At 36.7% G+C, this 21,769-nt stretch overlaps 1 protein-coding gene and 1 pseudogene across 1 annotated transcript in view; both read left to right on the top strand.

Annotated features, from left to right (window-relative positions):
* Positions 1-1,872: 1,872 nt before the first annotated feature.
* Positions 1,873-21,769, top strand: part of LOC131821988 (nuclear RNA export factor 2-like) — a 31,878-nt gene continuing 11,981 nt past the window's right edge. Inside the window, exons 1-2 of the mRNA XM_059158373.1 lie at positions 1,873-1,955; positions 3,476-3,573. Coding sequence (XP_059014356.1) covers positions 1,921-1,955; positions 3,476-3,573 — 133 coding nt within the window. The 5' untranslated portion in view covers positions 1,873-1,920. The remainder of the gene's footprint in view (positions 1,956-3,475; positions 3,574-21,769) is intronic.
* LOC131822426 (U2 spliceosomal RNA) lies at positions 16,311-16,427 on the top strand (annotated as a pseudogene).

Below are 21,769 nucleotides of genomic sequence, written 5' to 3'. Positions count from 1 at the left end.
CTACAAACACACAGTCTGTTGTCGTCCTTACTAAAATATTCAAATTTAACCATGGTACAAAATTTACTCTGTTGAATTTTCTTCAGCTTATTTATGTAACTATGTTATACTGCAGGTACTTGGCAAAATAATACCATTGCTTTTACAACACTTTTTTCCCAAGTCAGCAAACCAGTAAGGCCACATCAAATTTATTATGGATATACATACAAAAGCTTCAGTTTTCCACACAAATCAGCGGAAGAGGTGTTCATAAAACTGCAGTTTAAAAAAAAAAAAACTGCATTGTATATTCTTCTTTGTTCTTTCTAGGAAAGTTCATAGTATATCTTATATACACAATAATACCTAATTCAGATTCTACTTATTTTTAATCTTTGTAATTCCAGCAAGAGCCAGGTATTATGTTTAAATTCTGCAATATTTCTTTTTTTGGTATTTATCTAAAAGGAGATGTTTTCAACTATCATTTAACATTATATACCACATATTATATAAATGAATATTACATATATTATTACAATTATATTTATACATTAAAATAAATCTAAGGGTCTTAATTAGTTTCAATTTTGTTTTATTAGTTTTAATTACTGGTAGTACCTGAAATTATTTAAATGGCATTTCAAAGAGGTCCTCCATTATCTCAACTTTTCAGAAACTGAAGATGGCTGTCCATTTAGTCTGAATAAGGAAGACTGAATTAATATTAATTTTTTTTGAGAATCTAGTGGGTGATCAAAACACAAAGTTTGGATCCAGAGTGTCTGGAAGCAATCCCTGGCTTGACATCTATAAATTCTATCTTCTTAGGCAAGTGACTTAACACATATGTGTTTCAACTTCCTCATCTGTGAAAACTGAAAAAATAAAGATAGTACATACTCCATAGAATCACCCCTATTAAATGAGTTAATATTTTTAAGCCCTTGACGCATAGTAATTATTGTGCTTCTTTTTTAGATTAACAGCTAAAATTCACTTACTTGGTTCACTTTAGTTTCCTTTAGACTTCCACAAAATTAAATCAACAATGCTTCTCTGTAACCACTCCTTAGGCTTTTGAAGTAATCACCACAATATGGCAATTGTTATGGTTTTAGGGAGGACCCATTTCATTGCTGTGTATTAATTTGTGTCTTAAATTTCATGTATTATTAGAAAAATAACAGAATTAGCACATTAAAAAAGGGGTGGGGCAGGCAAAGCCCAACTTTGTGTGCTGAGGAAAGTCACTTGGAGCCACCACCATCACTAGGGAGCCCAGGAATGTGGGCAATCTCAGATCTCCAGATCTCATGAAGAGAATGCTCTCCTAAAACATGCAGATTGGGAGAATCCTGCTGTTGTTGTACCCAACTATTACCAAGCTGACCCAGCATTTAAGCACTGTGGGATCCTAAGGCTGTTGTCACATAAATACTGTCATCATGTGAACACTACAATTATGTGGCAGGCCCACACATAGGGGTCATGTCAATACCATGGGCTTCTAAACCCTAAGGTCACCTGGTCTCTCTGAACCGGTTGCCACTATGATCATATGGTAGATTCAGCATCAAGTCACTACAGAATCACGGACTCTTAAATCCTGCCCATCAGGTGATTTTTTCCCTGTCATGTGGCATGTGGAAACTTCAGCTCTCAAAATCACATGGGTGTCCTGTTTCCGAGGTCATAAGGATGATGGTCATATATCAGGCTCTGTTGTCTCTATCACTAAAGATTGTGGACTACCAAACTGTAAATCTAGGCGTCAGCAACCATGTGGCGCCTATCATTACGTAGCAGTCACGTGAGCACAGCAGCTACCCAATCGCTTTTGGTTACCTATATCCTCCGGTCACGCGAGGCTCAGATTTCTCAGTCACGTGAAAATCGAAGGCTCCTGAACCCTGAAGTCACTTAGATCTTTCTGTCATGTGGACCCTGCCGGTCAAGTCTCTGGAAGTCAGGTAGACCCCCGATAGCTGTGGGTTATGGGGATCCTGCAGTCCCGTGATTCCGCTATAGTCGTGTGCGAGTGTCTGTGTTTTTAAGTGTGTGGAGTCTCCTGAAGAGTGAGAAGTGTGGCTCAACTTAGCTTTCTGAGGAGTCAGACCTATACATAAAGAAGACCCTGTGGTCTGCACTCTGGCAAAGGGAGAATTTTCCTGAGACTCTGGTTCAGATTTTTTCCTTTCCACCAACTTTTATATACTGGCGTGGCAAGCGGCACTTGGGTGGGCGGGGCACCAGTAAATACTTGATCTTTACTCAGAGTTGGCTTGAGAAGATGCCCCTGGGGGTCATGTACTTCTCTCAATGGCCAATCTCTAGAAATGCGGTGGGACCCTGTTGCCATTCCTCTTCCCCAGCGCCACACTGAAGCCCTACCTTTTTTTTTTTTTTTTTTTTTTTTTAAGATTTTATATATTTGACACAGAGAAAGAGCACACGAGCAGGGGGAGCGGCGGGCAGGCAGAGGCAGAGGGAGAAGCAGGCTCCCTGGGAGGGAGCCCCATGTGGGGCTCAATCCGAGGACCCTGGGATCATGTCTCAGTCGAAGGCTGCCACCTAATTGAGCCTCCAAGGTGCCCCTAAACCCTGCTCTTGATTATCACCCTGCCGTATTAGCTTGTCTGTTTTGGACTCCCCTGCCATTGTCTGTTATCAAAGATACCAGAGACCTTCTAGATGCCAATTTGTATAAATGACTCCAAATATGATTTTAATTTCTTTCTTATTTGATTCTGTGGAGAGAGGGAAGAAGAGACTTTCAAAGAATCAGATATTTTGGGGGCGCCTGGGTGGCTAAGTGGGTTAAGCCTCTGCCTCAGGTCATGATCTCGAGGTCCTGGGATCGAGCCCCGCATCGGGCTCTCTGCTCAGCGGGGATCCTGTATCCCTTTCTCTCTGCCTGCCTCTCTGCCTACTTGTGATCTCTCTCTGTCAAATAAATAAATAAAAATCTTTAATTTAAAAAAATCAGATATTTTTTCAATGAAAGTGTGAAAGTTCAAGTGTATTCAAAAATATTTTTAAGTGTCACAGTAGCCATTATCTCAAGTTTTAGAATGTTTTAATTAGATTTACTTTGTAGTCCAACAGGTTTTCAAAGTGCACATTGGGTGCATATATTTTTGTACTAGGGATCTTTAAGTAGCTTAAACTAATCCAACCAGACACTATTAGCTTCTGATTTTTCTCCTGATTTTCTAACCATTGCTTCGTAGAATCCTTGAAAACTCTTTTCCTTCCTCCTGTTCTTCATGTGGAAAAAATAGTAAATTTATTTAAGAAAAACATATTAAGTAAAATTACGGGTGATATATAAAAATCACACAGGTGGTAGCAGATGAGTAAAATTCAGCAAATAAAGGACTGTGTTTACATTTGTGAGGTTTTGAAATATCATTTGATAGGCACTTAAAGAATATTGTCATGTGTAATATTTTTATTTCTCATATCCACTTTACCTTTTCTCTCATTTCAGCACTTCCAGATTTGATACACAAAATACTATGTCCAAAAGGCAGCAACAACAAAAATATGTTCTTCCATCAGATAAATATGAGACATATAGAAATGAAGGTAAAAGGATTTTTATATTGTCATATTTTTAAGATAACTATGCTAATATGCAATTTGAATATCAAAGAGAGAGGTAGTGTCTTAGTCCTTTCAGGCTGCTTTAACAGAACATCATGAAGTTTATAAGTGAGAGTTACCAAGAGAGGCAGTTCACAGAATATTTCACAGAACCAAATCTTTTTGCTATTGTAAATGACATATTCACAATGATATATTATTTTCTATTTGTTACAATTCTTTTGTATATATAGTATTACATCCAGTAAACTGGTCAATCTCTAGTCTTATAATTTTCTGTAGATTCTCTGGAATTTTTTAAGAAGAGTTTTGTTTCTTCACTTTTACAGTTATGAATTTATGTATATATGTATGCATTTATTTATTTTGGTTAACTCACTGCCTAAGAGACTCAGATGTTGAAGAGAACTGATCATATGAGGGTGACTGGGTGGCTCAGTTGGTTGAGCATCAGACTCTTGATTTTCGCTCAGATCATGATCTAAGGGTTGTGAGACTGAGCCCTACGTTGGGCTTTGTGCTCAGTGCAAAGTCTGCTTGATATTTTCTCCTTCTTCCCCTGTCCCCCATTCGTGTTCTCTCTCTCTTAAATAAATAATTTTTTTAAAAAAAGAACTGATTACCTGATTTAATATGGAATGCTTTCAATGTTTCACAATTATATATGGTGTTTGTTGTAGTCTTTTTTAAAAAATATATGTTATCAATTTAAAGAAATAGCTCTCTATTCTTGGTCAGCTGAGAGCTGTTGTTTAATCTTGATTGGTTACTAAATTTTATTTGTACCCCTTTTTCTGAAATCTTTGTGTTGATTATCCTTTTCCTGCTTTATCTTATTAATGTGATGGATTATATTATGGATCTCTTAATGTTAAGTCACACTGCAAGTTTGGGATAAACACAACTTTGTTATGTTGTGTTATCTGTTTTACCCATTGCTGGATTTGGTTTGCTAATATTTCCAATTTTTTGCATTTCTATAACTAATTAAGACTGAACAGTAATTTTGCCTTTTCATGCATTATTTGTCAGGAATCCTTTTTAAATTAAGAAAGAGAACTCTTGGGGTGCCTGGGTGGCTCAGTGGGTTAAAGTCTCTACCTTCGGCTCGGGTCATGATCCCAGGGTCCTGGGATCGAGCCCCACATCAGGCTCTCTGCTCAGTGGGAGCCTGCTTCCCCTTCTCTCTCTACCTGCCTCTGCCTACTTGTGATCTCTCTCTGTCAAATAAATAAATAAAATATTTATTTAAAAAAAGAAAAGAAAAGAAAGAGAACTCTTTATATTATTTTCTATTTCTTCAATTCAAAACAGTATTATTTTATGACACATGAAAATTATTTGAAATTCTCATGTCTGTAGCCCTGATATGAGGAAGTGGTGATGCAACATGGGGGCTTAAGTGGGTAGGAGAAGAATAAATGTAGCCATATATAAAAAGTTTTACTGGAACAGAGCCCATGCTATATGCATGGCAACCTTTGGCTGAAAAAATAGATTTGAACAGCTCCATCAAAAACTGAAAAGCCTGCAAAGTCTCTATTTATGATTTGACCCTTTCCAGAAATAATTGTTGAACTCTGGCTTAGAGCAGTTGTCCTTAAAACAAGTGCACAGTAACTGGTAAATGGCTGGAAGTCCCTTTGGCTAAGCACAGGAAGATTTACTGTAGTCAATTGTGACTTCATTCTAGGATTTTTTTCCTCAGTAGTCCATTTGCTTGTGGTATTATGGCTCAGGTGTGGGAATTGATTTTTCAACCATTCAAATATGTAAAAGCCGTTCTTAGCTTGCAGGGCCCACAAAAACAGGCCACAGAAAAGGTTTGGTCCCTGGGCCATAGTTTGCCAATTCCCTGCTCTATGCTAATGGAATCACTAGGTCTCCAAAATAGCCGTAAGTGGAAGGTCAGCAAATGAGATGGAAATCATTCCTAGGATCTTCTTCTGGCAAACATAACCAAAAACTGACAGTTTAACATAGTAATTTTCAGTCTTGGTTGCACACTGCAGTCATGTGGAGAGTTTAAAAAATGTAGTTGTCTAGTCTGATTCCAATTCTGCTTTAATTGTTGTAGGTTTACCTTGGTGCCAGCATTTTTTCACTTTTTAAAATTTCTTTTTCTCAAAATTTTATTTAAATTCTAGTTAGTTAACATATAGTGTAATACTGGTTTCAGGAGTATAATTTATGATTCATGACTTACATATAACTCTCTTATGATTTGTTTTCCCTTCGATTTTTCCCCTATGATCATCTGTTTTATATCTTAAATTCCACGTGGGAGTAATATATCACATTTTTCTTTCTCTGACTTATTTCACTTAGCATAATGTACTCTAGCTCTATCCACATCATTGGAAATGGCAAGATTTCTTTTTTTTGATGGCTAAGAAATACTTCACTGTATGTATATACCACTTCTTCCTTATCCATTCATCAGTTGATGGACATTTGGGCTCTCCATAGTTTGACTATTGTAGATAATGTTGCTATAAACATAGGGGTTCATGTGCTTATTCAGATCAGTACTTTTGTATCCGTTGGGTAAATACCTAGTGGTGCAATTGCTGTATCTTAGGGTAGTTCTATTTTAACTTTCTGAGAAACCTCCATACTGTTTTCCACAGTGGCTGCAGCTCTGTTTGTATTCCCACCAACAGTGTAAGAGGGTTCCCCTTTCTCCACATACTCACCAATATCTGTTGTTTCCTGTGCTATTAATTTTAACTATTCTGACAGGTGTGAGGTAGTATCACATCATGGTTTTAATTTGTAGTTCCTTGATGATGAGTGATATTGAGCGTATTTTCATGTCTGATGGCCATATGGATGTCATCTTTGGAAAAATGTCTATCTATGTCGTCTGCCTGTTTCTAAACTGGATTATTTCTTTTTTGGGCATTGAGTTTAAGAAGTTCTTTATAGATTTTAGATACTAATCCTTTGTCAGATGTGTCATAAATATCTTTTACCATTCCTTAGGTTGCCTTTTAGTTTTATTGTTTCCTTCATTGTGTAGAAAATTTTTATCATGATGAAGTCCCATTAGTTCATTTTTTGTTGTTTCTCTTGCTTCTAGTTCTAGAGTCAACTAGTAGAGTCATGTCTAGTAACAAGTTGCTATGGCCGAGTTAAAAGAGATCGCTGTTTGTGTGTTCCTCTAGGATTTTGATGGATTCCTGTCTCACATTTAGGCCTTTCATCTGTTTGAAATTTGTTTTTGTGTATAGTATAAGAAAGTGTTCCAGTTTCATGCTTCTGCAAGCTGCTGTCCAGTTTTCCCATCATTATTTGAAGAAACTGTCTTTTTCCGTTGGATATTCTTTTCTACTTTGTCAAACACTAGTTGATCATATAGTTATAGGTCCATTTCTGGGTTTTCTATTCATTTCCATTGATCTCTGTGTCTGGTTTTGTGCCAACATCATACCATCTTGATGTTTGCAGCTTTGCTTTTTTGTTTTTGTTTTTGTTTTTGTTTCTGTTTTAAACTTTTTTTTTCAGTGTTCCAAGATTCATTGTTTATGCATCACACCCAGTGCTCCATGCAGTACGTGCCCTCCTTTATACCCACCACCAGGCTCACTCAACCCCCACTCCTCTCTCCTCCAAAACCCTCAGTTTGTTTCTCAGAGTACACAGTCTCTCATGGTTTGTCTCCCTCTCTGATTTCCCCCAACTCCCTTCTCCCAATATCCTCCATGTTATTCCTTATGCTCCACAAGTATTACCATATGATAACTGACTTCCTTAAGAAATTAAACACAGGAGTACCTGGGTGGCTCAGTGAGTTAAGCTGCTGCCTTTGGCTAAGGTTATGACCTCAGGGTCCTAGGATTGAGCCCCGCATCAGGCTCTCTGCTCAGCAGGGAACCTGCTTCCCCATCTCCCTCTGCCTGCCTTTCTGACTGCCTGTGATCTCTCTCTGTCAGATAAATAAAATCTTAAAAAAAAAAGAAATTAAACATAGAACTACCCTGTGACCCTGCAATTGCACTACTGGGTATTTACCCCAAAGATACAGATGTAGTGAAATTTGTACCCCAATGTTCATAGAAGCAATGGCCACAGTCACCAAACTGTGGAAAGAGCCAAGATGCCCTTCAACAGACAAATGGATAAAGAAGATATGGTCCATATATACAATGGAATATTGTGCCTCCATCAGAAAGGAAAGAATGAATACCCAACTTTTGTATCAACATGGATGGGACTGAAGGAGATTATGCTGGATGGATACAGCTTTGTAATACAGGTTAAAGTCCAGAATTATGAGGCCACCAGCTTTGGTTTTCTTTTTCAACATTCCTTTGGCTATTTGGGGTCTTTTGTTGTTCCATACAAATGTTAAGGTTGTTTGTTCTAGCTTTTTGAAAAATGTTGTTCGTTATGTGTAGATTTCTTTGGGTAGTATAGAATTTTTAACAATATTTGTTTTTTCAGTCTATGACCATGGAAAGTTTTTCAGTTTCTTTGCTGGTTATGGTTCCTGTTCAAATTTTCTATTTCTTCCTGTTTCAGTTTTGGTGGTTTGTATGTTTCTAGGAATTTGTCCACTTCTTCACTGCACATTATGTTGGCATATCATTTTTTATAATATTCTCTTATAATTATTTGCATTTCTGTGGTGTTGGTTGTGATCTCCCTCCTTCTCTCATGATTTTATTTATTTGGGTGTTTTCTTTTTTTCTTTTTGTTAAGTCTGGCTAGGAGTTTATTTATTTTGTCAAATATTTCAAAGAACCAGCTCTTAGTTTTGTTGATGTGCTCTACTGTGGGTTTTTTGTTTTGTTTATATCATTTATTTCTGCTCCACTCTATTACTTCCTTTCTGCTGCCTTTAGTCTTCGTTTGCTCTTCCTTTTCTAGCTTCTTTTGGTGTAAGTTTAGGTTGTATATCTGAGGCTTTTTTTGCTTCTTGATGATGGCTTGTATTTCAATATACTTCCCTCTTAAGACTGCCTTTGCTGCATCACAAAGGTTTTGGACTATTGTGTTTTCATTTTCATTTGCGTCCATGTATATTTTTTATTTCTTCTTTAATTTCCTGGTTAGCCCATTTATTCTTTATTAAGATGTTCTTTAACCTCCATGTATTTATAGTCTTTCTAAATTCTTTTCTTGAGGTTGATTTCAAGTTTCATAGCATTGTGGTCTGAAAATATGCATGGTGTGTGATCTGTTCTGGAGAATGTTTCATTTAGACTCGAAAATAATGAGTATTCTGCTGCTTTAGGATGAAACGTTCTCAATACATCTGTTAACTCAATCCAGTCCAGTGTGTCATTCAAAACCATTGTTTCCTTGTTGATTTTCTTCTTAGATGATCTGTCCATTGCTTTAAGTCGGGTGTTAAAGTATTGTATTATTATCAATGAGATTCTTTATGTCTGTTGTTAACTGATTCATATATTTGGCTGCTCCTGAGTTTGGAGCATAAATATTTACACTTGTTAGATCTGCTTGATGGATGACCCTTTAATTATGATACAAAGCCTTTCTTCAACTCTATTTACAGTCTTTTGTTTAAAATATAGATTTTATGGTATAAGTATGGCTACCCGAGCTTTATTTTAATGTCTGTAAGCATAAAGGTAGTTCTCCATCCCCTCACTTACAATCTGCAGATGTCTTTAGGTCTAAAATGAGCCTCTTATAGGCAGCATATAGATGGGTCTTTTTTTATGTATATCCATTCTGAAACCCTATGTCTTTTGATTGAACCATTTAGTACATTTACATTCAGAATGATTATTGAAAGATATTAAATTAGCACCATTGTATTACCTATAAAGTTAATGTTTCTGGTGATGTTCTCTGTTCCTTTCTGGTCTTTGTTGCTTTTGGTCTTTTTGTCCCCACTCAGCGAGACCCCTTTAATATTTTTTGCAGGGCCAGTTTAGTAGTCATGAGTTCCTTCAGTTTTTGTTTATCTGAGAAAGTCTTTATGTCTCCTTCTATTCTGAATGACAGCCTTGCCAGATAAAGTATACTTGGTTGCATGTTTTTTCCACTCAGCATGTTGGATATATCATGCCACTCACTTCTGGCCTGCCAAGGTTTCTGTGGACACCTCTGCTGCAACTTCATCTATCTTCCCTTCTAGGTTAAGGACTTTTTTCTCTTGCTGCTTTCAGGATTCTTTCCTTTTTTGTGTATTTTGTGAGTTTGACTATGATATGTCTTAGTGATGGCCAGCTTTTGTTGAATTTAATGGGAGTTCCCTCTGTTTCTCGGATTTCAATGTCTATGGCCCTACTTAGATTAGGAGTTTTCAGGTGTAATTTGCTCCTTTTTTTCCTCTCTCCTTCTGGGATTCCTATGATATAAATATTATTAACCTTTAAGGAGTTGCTGAGTTCCCTACATCTACATTTGTGATCCAATACCTCTCTTTCCCTCTTCTTTTCAGCTTCATTATTTTCTAGAATTTTATCTTCTGTATTACTGATTTATTCCACTGCTTCATCCATCGTCATTGTCATGGCATTTAGTCAGCTTCGCATCTCAGTTATAGCATTTTTAATTTCAGCCTGAATAGTTTTTGGTTCTTTTATCTCTGCAGTAAGTGATCCCCTAATGTTTTCTATGTTTATTTCAAGCCCAGATAATATCCTTATAATTGTTGTTTTTAAATTTTGGTTCAAACATCTTATATCTGTATTGATTAAATCCCTGGACTTTAACTTCTTCCTGTTCTTTCTTTCGGGGTGAATTCCTCTGTCCTGTTATTTTGTCTAGGTCACTGTTCTTTTTTGAATGTTTGTTAGAAAAGCCTGATATATTCCTGCTCCTGAGAGTAATGGCTATATTAAGAAGAGGTCCCCAAAAAGTCCCCCCACAAAAAAAGTCCTATATGCACTCTGCCTCTGTGTTTTGGCTACTCCTACCTCAGGTCAGTCCTCTGCAGAATTTCTTTTTGCTTGCAGTAGGGGTTGTTTTGACCTTGTCCACTGTATGGCAAGTTTTAACTAGGTGTCTTTTGGTCTGCTTGTTAAAAGAAGCTAGGTTAAAAAGAAGAAGAAGCAGCAACGGCTAGATCCTATTTCCCTCAGAGCTGAAGCTTTGCAGCACTCTATGATCAGTAAATTTGGTGCCTATGAGGGGTTGTTCTGGTCTTCTAGCGGTGGGGCCTGCTGCACTGATTCCAGGAGAACTGCTGAGGAAAGATGCTCCTGCAGGGTGCTGCGGGATGGGGATTGCTGTAAGCAGCTTCAGCCTCCACTGGCGGCACTATGTTGCTCAATGAACTCTTTCAGGGCTGATGGCAGGGATAGGGAATGGCCTCATCCCACTCTTGTCCCTGAAGCAGGGAGTTTACACCTCTCACTGTTCACAGAAAAACAATCACCCATCTTGTGCCCCTGGTTTCTGTCATATCCATGCCTTCCCTCTGTCTGTGTCTGAGCTATCTGCCTGCCAGGTTGCACAGTAGGCCTGTGTTTTATCCCAGACCTGTAGCTGGGTTTCAAAACTCCAAATTTTAGGAACCCACATGGTCTGGACCTACACTGGTCCTCTGGCGGAGGGTCTAACCACACTTTTCTCGTTTGTGGGTGGCACAACTGCAATGTGATTCAGACATTATAGTAAAGTGCAGCAAAACGTCGACACCAAGGTCTGCTGCCCTCTGCTGGTGTCTTTGTTCTTATGCTGGGGAACAGGGCAGCACATTGCCACTGCCAATTCTTTTGTGCCCAGAGAGGCTATGCCACCATTCCCACATGCACGCTAAGAAGGTGAATTGTTTCTCCCCATGCGACTTCAGACCACACTGCCCACTCTCGGATCTCTGCCCTCCTTCCCCACAGGAGCACCGCTAAGCCCACCAGGCATGACCCTGGTGATGGCATGGACTTCTAAATTTCAGACTTTGCATTCTGATGCTTATAGTAACTTGTGGTATTCAGTCCCCCTTCCTTTTCCCATGCAGTGGTTTTAGGGAAGAATTTTTCTTGTGTAATTTACCTGCTGCTTTCTCTCTCCTCTCTGTCGTTAAGGCTCCCTCCACTTAATTCGAGGCATGAGGCAAGCTTAAGGTCCCTCTACTACTCTGTCATCTTAACTCCTTCCTCTTTTTTCAGTCTCCCCAAATGGCTCTAGTATGTGAACAATGTCTAGAACTACCTGAATGATTTAAATAATGACAGTGCAAATATTTAACAATATTTCATTCAAAATTTTATACTTGTGGTTTTGGAATAATAATATTACATTAATAAATACATATAATATGCCAATAGTAACAAACAAGGTGTAGATGAAAGCTAAATACCCATGAGCACAGTACTGACCTGGCAGTGAAGCTTTCTTTGCAGGAGACAATCATGACCCAGGGTAAGGATGGAAGAGACAGAAAGAACTCAACAAATCAAATGATTTGTAATGAAGGAATATAAAAAAATAGAAAAAGTAGAATAGGACCTTAAGATAATATTTTCTAGAGAGATAGAAGTATGATAAAGGAAGAAATATATATATTATAAAAGAATAGAAAACTGATCAAGAAATATGGCTGATTTAACATAAAGATCTACTTTCACTTATTCCTGAAGTCTCATTAAAATAATATCGAAGGTATACAGATACATATGATAGGATATTACTCAGCAATAAAAAAAAAGACAAAAACATGGGTGGATCTCAAAAACATTGTGCTGACTTAAAGAAGCCAGACACAAAGGCATACAGGATATATGATTCCATTTAAAAAAATGAGATTCTAGAGCAGACAAAATGAATATGTAGTGACAGAATGTAGATACAGGTTTACATGAGAGAAAAAAAGACTAATTTGGTATGTATATACCCATGTGGTTTATGCAATATATCTTGATCAAGGTGGTGTGGTGTATACTTTATACCTTGATTAAGGTGGTAGTTAGCTTTAATCCCAGATTTTTACATGTAAGTAATTTGAGATCAGGATAAATTGGGTGAACTTTCCAAATTGTTGTAGCTTATTAATCAGAGAAAAGATGGGGGGATCTGATTATCAATAATAAATTGTTTCTATTGTGCTGCATAATGAGTCAATAAGAGTAGTGCTTCCCCCTCAAACACCTGACAAAACCTCAACCCAGCCTTGTATACAAGTGAATTGTGGATATGAAAGTATAAATATCTGCATTTCAGCCAACCATTTTTTTTTTATTTTTTATAAACATATATTTTTTATATACATATATTTTTATCCCCAGGTCTGTGAATCACCAGGTTTACACACTTCACAGCACTCACCAAATCACATCAGCCAACCATTTTTAAACACAGTTGACATTCTTATGTTCTTTTACCTTGACTTCATGTTTGTATTTGTAAATCAAAACATAAACTTTATTTATTTTTTTAGTAACATATAGTGTATTATTTGTTTTAGGGGTACAGGTCTGTGAATCACCAGTCTTACACATTTCACAGTACTCACCATAGCACATACCCTCCCCAGTGTTCATCACCCAGTCACCCCATCCTTCTCACTCTCCTCCCCTCCAGTAACCCTCAGTTTGTTCTCTGAAATTAAGAGTCTCTTATGGTTTGTCTCCCTCTCAAGTTTTGTCTTGTTTCATTTTTCCCTCCCTTCCCCTATGGTCCTCTGCCTTGTTCAAACTCCTCATATCAGTGAGATTTTATGATAATTGTCTTTCTCTGATTGACTTATTTCACTTAGCATAATACCTTCTAGTTCATCCATGTCGTTGCAAATGACAAGATTTCAGGGTTTTTGATGGCTGCATAGTATATACAGACATCTTCTTTATCCAGTCATCTGTTGATGGACATCCAGGCTCTTTTCATAGTTTGGCTGTTGTGAACATTGCTGCTATAAAAATTCGGGTGCATGTGCCCCTTCGGATCACTACATTTGAATCTTTGGGGTAAATACCTAGTAGTGCAATTGCTGGATCATAGGGTAGCTCTGTCTTCAACTTTTTGAGACACCTCTATACTACAAAGCATAAACTTGCACTAATATTTACTTCTCAGTAATGTATTATAATGTACATTTTTTTAAATTGTGGCAAAAAGCACAGAACATAAAATTTATCATCATAACCATTTCTAAGTATATAGTTCAGTACTGTTAAGTATACTCACGTATTTGTGAAACCAATCTCCAGAACTTTTTCATCTTGCAAAACTGAAACTATCTGAAACAGCAGCTTCTCTCGCCCTTTTCCACCAGACCCTAATAACTACCATTCTACTATCTGTTTCTATGAGTTTGACTACCTAAGATACACCATAAGAGTGGAATCATACAGTATTTCTCTTATTGTGACCAGCTTATTTCATTAAGCATAATGTTTTCAAGGTTCATCCATCTTGTAGCATGTGACAGGATATTCTTCCATTTTAAGGTTGAATTATATTCTGTAGTATACATATACCAATATTTGTTTATCCATTCATCCATCAGTGAACATTTTACCATCTACCTCTTGGCTGTTTATGAATAATGTTATGAACATGTATGTTCAAATATCTCTTTGAGACTCCACTTTCAATTCCTGTGAATATATAACCAGAATTGTGATTTCTGGGTCATATGGTAGTTCTACTTTTAATTTTTTTTGAGGATTCTTCATACTATTTTCTATAAAGGCTTTATTGTTTTGCCTTTCCACCAAAGGTGCATGAGGCTTCCAGTTTCTTCACATACTCACAAACACTTACTCTGTTTGGTTTTTTGTACCATCCTAATAGGTAGGTGGTATCTCATGGTGGTTTTTATTTGCATCCCTCTGCTGATTAGTGATGTTTCCTTCTATCCCTAATTTGTCACGTGTTTTTTTTAATTATGGAAGTGTCTTACATTATGTAAATTTTTTCCTACATAATTTTGATGATGAGTTTGTTTTTGCCTTTCATTCTGTTAATGTAGTGTATTACAATGATTGATTATCACATGTTGAACTATCCTTGCATCCTAAGGATAACTTTCACTTGGTCATGGTGTGTAAACCTTTTAATGTGGTGTTGCATTTGGTTTGCTCATATTTCTAGAGGGTTTTGAAAGAGCATTTACCAAGGATATTGGCCTATAGTTTTCTTGTAGTGTCTGTCTGGCTTTGGTATAAGGGAAATGCTGATGTCATAGAATTAGTTTGGAAGTGTTCCTTCTTCAATTTTTTGGACGGGTTTCATTTGGCATTCATTCTTCTTTAAATATTTGATAGAATTTGCCAGTGAAAGGCATCTGGTCCTGGGCTTTACTTTGTTGGGAGGTTTTTGGTAATTGATTCACTCTCCTTACTCACAATTGACCTGTTCAGATTTTCTATTTCAGATGTGATTCAGTCCTGGTAGTTGCTGTTTTTCTAGGAATTTATTTCTTCTAGGTTTTCCAATTTGTTGGCATACAATTGTTTATAATATACTCCTACAATACTTTTCATTTCAGTGGTATCAGTTGTAATGTCCCTTTTTAATTTCTGACTTTTGTTATTTGGATCTTTTTATTTTTTTCTTAGTGAATCTAACTAGAGGGTTGTCAATTTTGTTTACCTTTTCAAAAGACCGACTCTAAAGTTTTGTTGATTTTTTTCTATTGTTTTTCCTTTCTCTATGCCATTTATCTTTGCTCTTATTTAATTACTTTCTTCCTTCTGCTAGTTTTGGGTTTTGCTTGTCCTTTTTCTAATTTCTTGAGGTAAAAAAGTACATTGTTGATTTGGGATCTTTCATCTTTTCAATGTACACATTTGAAACTATAAACTTCCTTGTTAGTGTTGCTTGTGCTGCATCCCATATGTTTTGGTATGTTGTATTTTCATTTTAATTTGTCTCAGAGTAGTTTATAATTTCCTTTGTGACTACTTCTTTGACCCATTGGTTGTTTATGAGTGTGCTGTTTAATTTCAGTACATTCATAGATTTTCCAGTTTTCCTTATACTGCTGATTTCTAGTTTCATTCTATTGTGATTGGAAAAGATACTTCATATTATTTCACTCTTCTTGAGTTTGTTAAGACTTAGGCTCTGGGCTCCTGGGTGGCTCAGTTGGTTAAGTGACTGCCTTCGGCTTAGGTCATGATCCTGGAGTCCTGCATCGGGCTCCCTGCTCAGCGGGGAGTGTGCTTCTCCTGCTGACCTCTCTCCTCTCATGCTCTCTCTCTCAAATAAATAAATAAAATCTTTAAAAAAAAAAAAAAAGACTTACTTTGTGGCCTTGCATGCAGTCTAATCTGGATAATGTCCCAGTGCACTTGAGAAGAATATATGCTGTTCTTGGGGGAGTGTTTCATATATATTTGTTTGGCCCAATTAATCTATACCGTTGCTCAGGTCCTCTATTCCCTTATTGATATTCTTTTTGTCTGGTTGTTCTATCTATTATTGAAAGTTAGGCATTATATCTCTTACTATTATTGTGTTGCTATCTATTTCCCCCTTCAATTTTATCAAAGATTGCTTCATATATTTAGGAACTCTGTAGTTTAGTCCATACATACATACATAATTGTCATATCATCTTGGTGAATTGATCCTTTTACTATTATATAATGTCCTTCTTTGTCTTTTCTGGAAGTTTTTTACTTAAGGTATATTTTGTCTGGTATTAGTATAGCCACTGCTGCTCTCTTTTGGTTATTATTTGCATAGAATATCTTTTTCCATGCTTTCAGTTCCAGCTTCTCTATGTCCTTAGATTTAAAGTGAATCTCTTGTAGACAGCATATATTTGGATCAAGTTTTTTAAAATCTATTTGGCCATCGCTTCTCGGCCTTTTGGCTAAGATCAAGTGTAGTATTTGGCCAATCTGTGTCTTTTGACTGAGGAGATGAATCCATTTACATTTAAAGCAATAACTGATGGGGAAGGACTTACTATTGCCCTGTTGTTCATTATTTTCTGTATGTCTTGTAGCTCTTTTCCCCTACTTTCCTATCTCACTGTCTCCCCCTGTATTTAACTGATGTTTTGTCGTGATATGGTTTGATTCCCTTCTCATATATTCTATAGATTTTTTTATTTGTGGTTATCATTGTAGTTACATAAAACATCTTAAAATTATAGCATTTTTTTAAATTGATAAGAGTTTAACTTAAATTGCATGCAAAAACTTAACTGCTTTACACCTCCATCTGCCCTACATTTTGCTATTGAAGTTGCACATTACATCTTTATATATTGTATATTCCTTAACATAGATTTATAAGTTTTTAAAAATATTTGTCATTTAAATTCTCATTGTCATTTAATGCACCAAAATTACAATAGTACAGGTTACTCTATTGGCCCATGTATTTACCTTTATTTCAGAATCTAATATTTTCACACAGCATAGTGTGTCTGTCTACTATCCTTTTATTTTAACTTGGACTCCCTTTAATATTTCGTATAGAAGAATTCTAGTGATAATGAACTCCCTCAGCTTTTGTTTATCTGGAAAAGTTTTAATTTCTCCTTCATTTGTTAAAGGCAATTTGCCAGATACAGTATTCTTGGTTGACAGTTATTTTTTTTTTTTACTTCAGTACTTAGAATATATTATCTCACTCCCTTCTAGCCTGCAATGTTTTGGCTGGCAAATCAACTGGTAATCTTATAAAAAGTTCCCTTGTACATGATAAATTTCTTTTCTCTTGATGCTTACAAGATTCTCTCATTGTCTTTGACTTTGAGCAATTTGATAATGTAGTTTAGTGGGATTCTCTTTGAAGTCATCCTAATTGGAGTTTCTTCAGCATCTTAAATCATCATGTTCATGTCTTTCCTCAGATGTAGGAAATATGGAACCATTATTTTTGCAAAAAAAGCTCTCTGCCCCTTTCTCTTTTCTTCTGGGATTCCCCTACTGCATATATTGTTCTTTTTTATAATGCCTCATAAGTCCCATAGGTCTCCTTACTTTTCTTTATTCGTTTATCTTTTTGCTCCTCTGACTCAGTGATTTCAGATGACCTGTCTTCGTGTTCACTAATTATATCTCCTGCCTTACCAATTCTACCTTATATATTTTCAGTTCTTGTATTTTGCAGCTCCAAAATTTTTACTTTTTTTTTTTTTTTGTCGTTTCTATCATCTTGGTGTACTCATTTTGTTCAGACATTGTTTTCTTGTTTCATCCAGTTATCTGTCAGTTTTCACTTTTAGCTTTTTGAGCATCTTTAGGATATTTATTTTAAATTCTTTGTCAGACTGGGGACACCTGAGTGGTTCAGTTGGTTAAGCCACTGCCTTTGGCTCAGGTCATGATCCTGGAATCCTGGGATCGTGGCTCCCAGCTCTGCAATGTGTCCGCTTCTCCCTCTGACCTTCTCCCCTTTCATGCTTTCTCTCATTCTTTTGCAAATAAATAAATAAATTTTTTTAAAAAAATTCTTTGTCAGACTGCTCATAGATCTTTTTATTTTACAGTCAATTTCTGGAGTTTTATTTTATTTATTATTTTATTTATACTATTTATTTATTTTATTAATGTATTTATATTTACTTATTAATATTTATTAAATATTTATTAATATTGTGATATATAAATATATTTATGTGAGTATGGATGTTTATATTAATATATACTTATTAATATTTAATATTTATTTATTATTTATATTATTTATTTAGTTTTATTTTATTCTTTTAATTGGATCATATTTCACTGTTTCTTTATAGGCCTTGTAATTTTTTGCTGAGAGTTGGGGATTTGAAAAAGCAACCAGCTCTGCCAGTTGTTGTGTACAGGTTTCATTCAGGGGATGACCTTCACTAAGGTCAACCTTGCTGGAAGTTCTAGGACGTTTCATACCTTTCTGGTCTCTTGCTCTCCCTGGCATCTGCCTGTGAAACTGAAGCTCTCATTTACTGCTTGCTTCTGTTTTCAGCACTTTCTAAACTTTGATGCAAGCCCAGTAAGTTTTCTAATTTACACAAGACAGAAATTCATCCCGAATCAGCCCCCTAACAAGCCAGAATGTTGGATACATGGTCCACTCTTATTTCCATCCCAAGGGAGGAGAAGGAATATAGGCGGCTTCCTCCCAGTTGTTCTGTGGTATGTCACAAAGGCAAAGGGACATGAACAATCCCACAAAACAACATGAATTTCACTACCTCTTTAGCTAAAATCCCTGGTTTTATAAGGGCTTTAATGCTGTATTTTTTTCTGTTCACCTCCAGAGTCCTTACAGAGATATTCTTGCTCATATATTGTTGTTAACTCAGTGTCTCTGTGGGAGAAGGAAGCCTTGTAGCTTCCTAGTCAATCTTGTTGCTGACATCACTCTGTAATATACAGTTTTGTATCCTGACTCTCTTTTCTTTCACGTAGTAGCATAAGGTATCAGGAGTATTCTGTCTTGCTTTTTGAGCCTGCCACTTGAACTTGAATCGTTTTTTTTTTAGAAAAAGAGCATGAGTGGGAGGGAAGGGCAGAGGGAGAGGGAGAGAGACAATCTTAAGCAGCATGGAGCCTGACATTGAGCTTGATCTCACAGCTCTGAGATCATGACCTGAGCCAAAATCAAAAGTCAAACACTTAACCAACTGAGCTACCCAGGTGTCTCACCATTTTTTAAATAATAATACATTTTTAGCAAAAATACTGGAACTCAGAATGTAAGCCCCCTTTCAAACCGGTCTGTATGCCTGTATCAGAGTGTAAGCATTTTATTTTGGTTCTCTTAATTAGATCAATGTCAGATCATTTCCCACCAAGCCTGTCCTGCTTTTTCTGCCGCTACTTTATAAATACATTAATAGTTGACACCATGATCTTCTCCCATACATTAATCTGTTTTCCTTCTAATTTCCCAGAGGACTAACAATGAATGAATAACACCCATCCATCCTTTACTAAACACCAGATGTTGTACTAAGTACTGGCCTAATAATAGCTAACTTACTTACAGTGTTTATTTGGTCACAGGCATTTCACCAGGTGTTTTCCATGTATTTCCATATATTAACTTTATTTTCACAATTATGAGGCAAAACTGTTACTATTTTCAATTTAAGGGAAAAAAAATAAGGTGAGTCACCATGAAGTCAAAGTTACTTTCCCTGGAACATAGAATTTAGCACTAGGATTCAAACCCTCATTGATCTGCCCTCTAGTCCTGTGCCCATAACAAATGATGTATGACTCTGTTTTAGGGCTGAAATGAACACGGGGATGGTACCCAAAGTCCAATGAACAATATTGGCTATGGTCTCTGGGACCAACACGATCTGAACTCTAGCCCTTCGTCCAAGAAACTCATCACTGCATGCTCTTCCCCTGTATGATCTCTCCCTTCTTAGACCATAGGAACTCTTTCTTTGGTGTTCAGCTTGAAGATGAAGTAACAAAGACAGACAAGTTATACATGGAAAGAAAGAAAGACTTCCAGAGAGGTGCATATTGCCAGGATGAATTCAGTTCCTCCTAGACCTTTCCCATTAAGTGTTTCATTCTCTTCCCAGTGATCACCCTCATCTTTCTGTGGCACGTCCATCCCTTGGCCTTTTTGTTCTGTATGTCAGGTACCATGCCCCTTCTTTCCTATCCTTGATTCAAGGGACAATCATTTCTACCTCTCTTCTATCAGTATCAGCCACTCCCAGATCCCATTGTTTTTCTGTGTCAAAGAGCCTATAAAGCACAGCCATATAATTATAAGTATATATTTCAGCATAGGACATTTTGAGGTGAAATGTCTTGGTCAAAGTGTAAAAATGGTTAAGCATACTGTAGGAAATTAGACTCTCTTGCACAATATATTGGTGTAAATATTCTTAGGAAATTATCTCTTATAATTTAAAATATGATGTGCTTCTTCTGGGAAGCTGTAGAGTACAGACTTGGAACTGTCCTAAATCCCAAGCCATGCTCCACTGGGTAATTTGGTTTCCCTCATTAGAAATACCTTGTATAGAGAATCCTAATACTTTAAATTTGAAAATCAATTCAAATATTAAAATGCAAAGATGTAAAAAATTAAAGGGCATATTAAAAACAAGAAGCAAAAATTGGATATATATAGTATTTAATAAATGAAAAGAAAATGTACATTAGGTCCTGTTTTGTGTGGCAATGAACTTTCCAACATGATTTGAAATACATGTATCTGTAATCTAACTATATAAATGTATACAAATGTACTCTAATTATACAAATGTAAAACAGATAATATTAACACATGCCCATGCACACACACATGCTCATGCACATACTCTTGCTTTCCTCTGAGACAAGTACAGTACTGGCTGTCACAAAGCTGAGCACCCACAGACATGCATGTAGGTCCAGAACATTCTTCGTATACATACCAGCACCAGCTATATCTGCTAGATTTAAGGAAAGCCTCTGTTCATTTCTGCCACCAGTTTGCAAAATCCTCCTTTCCTCAGATCAGAAAAGCAGTAGTTTCAGCATTAATCAAGAGGGGAGTAATCAGCTCTAGATATAACTGTACACTAGTGAAAAATACTAATTTTACAAAAGACAAATTCAACACATGGTAGTTTTACAAGCAGTTTATGAAATAGTTCTGCAGTCCATTTTTTTTCTAGAATAAGTAGATGTGGGTGGAAGTGGTTGAGATGTATGGATTCTCAAAAGTGGTTTTGTTTATCACAAATCTACATTGCCTACATTCATTTAACAAATACTGATTAAGCCCTTTTATATGCCAGACAATGCCACCTCAAAGTGACTCTTAATTGGCAAACTCTGCGATCCAAACAGATTTATCCATCTAGTTCAAGACCTATATCTCCACTTGGTCCAAGGCCCCTGGATCCGCCCAAGCAGGAGTGACTAACTCCTGCTCACAAAACATCATCCTTTGTCTGCTCACAGAAATTGGTCCTTGAGATCTAAAAGTCCACTAATAAAGGAGACGCAGCCCAGTAGCTGGAGGAACACTTACGATGTGGAGGCAGACCAATCGATGAGGACACAATTTCTGCTCCACCACTGACTTGGTTGAGAAATCCTGGGAGCCTAATATTCATGATCTAGAAAGGGACTGTGGATACAATCATTTTTAGACTTCTGTGAGGAGGTTCAAAAAAACTCTATTGAGTCTGCTCAACTCTGATCAAGTATTGGTTCCTACTAGGCAAGTGTTGGTTTACTTCTCCACCCTGTTCTTTCCTTACCACAGCAGGGACGCCATTGTCATGTGCTCAATGGCATAGCAGTGATGTAGGCAGAATTCCAAATCAACACAAGAAGTACCATGTGAACAC

This window comes from Mustela lutreola, chromosome X (assembly GCF_030435805.1).
Source record: "Mustela lutreola isolate mMusLut2 chromosome X, mMusLut2.pri, whole genome shotgun sequence".
NCBI lineage: Eukaryota > Metazoa > Chordata > Mammalia > Carnivora > Mustelidae > Mustela > Mustela lutreola.
The sequence above is the reverse complement of the archived record's forward strand: the minus strand, read 5'-3'. Positions and strand labels throughout refer to the sequence as shown.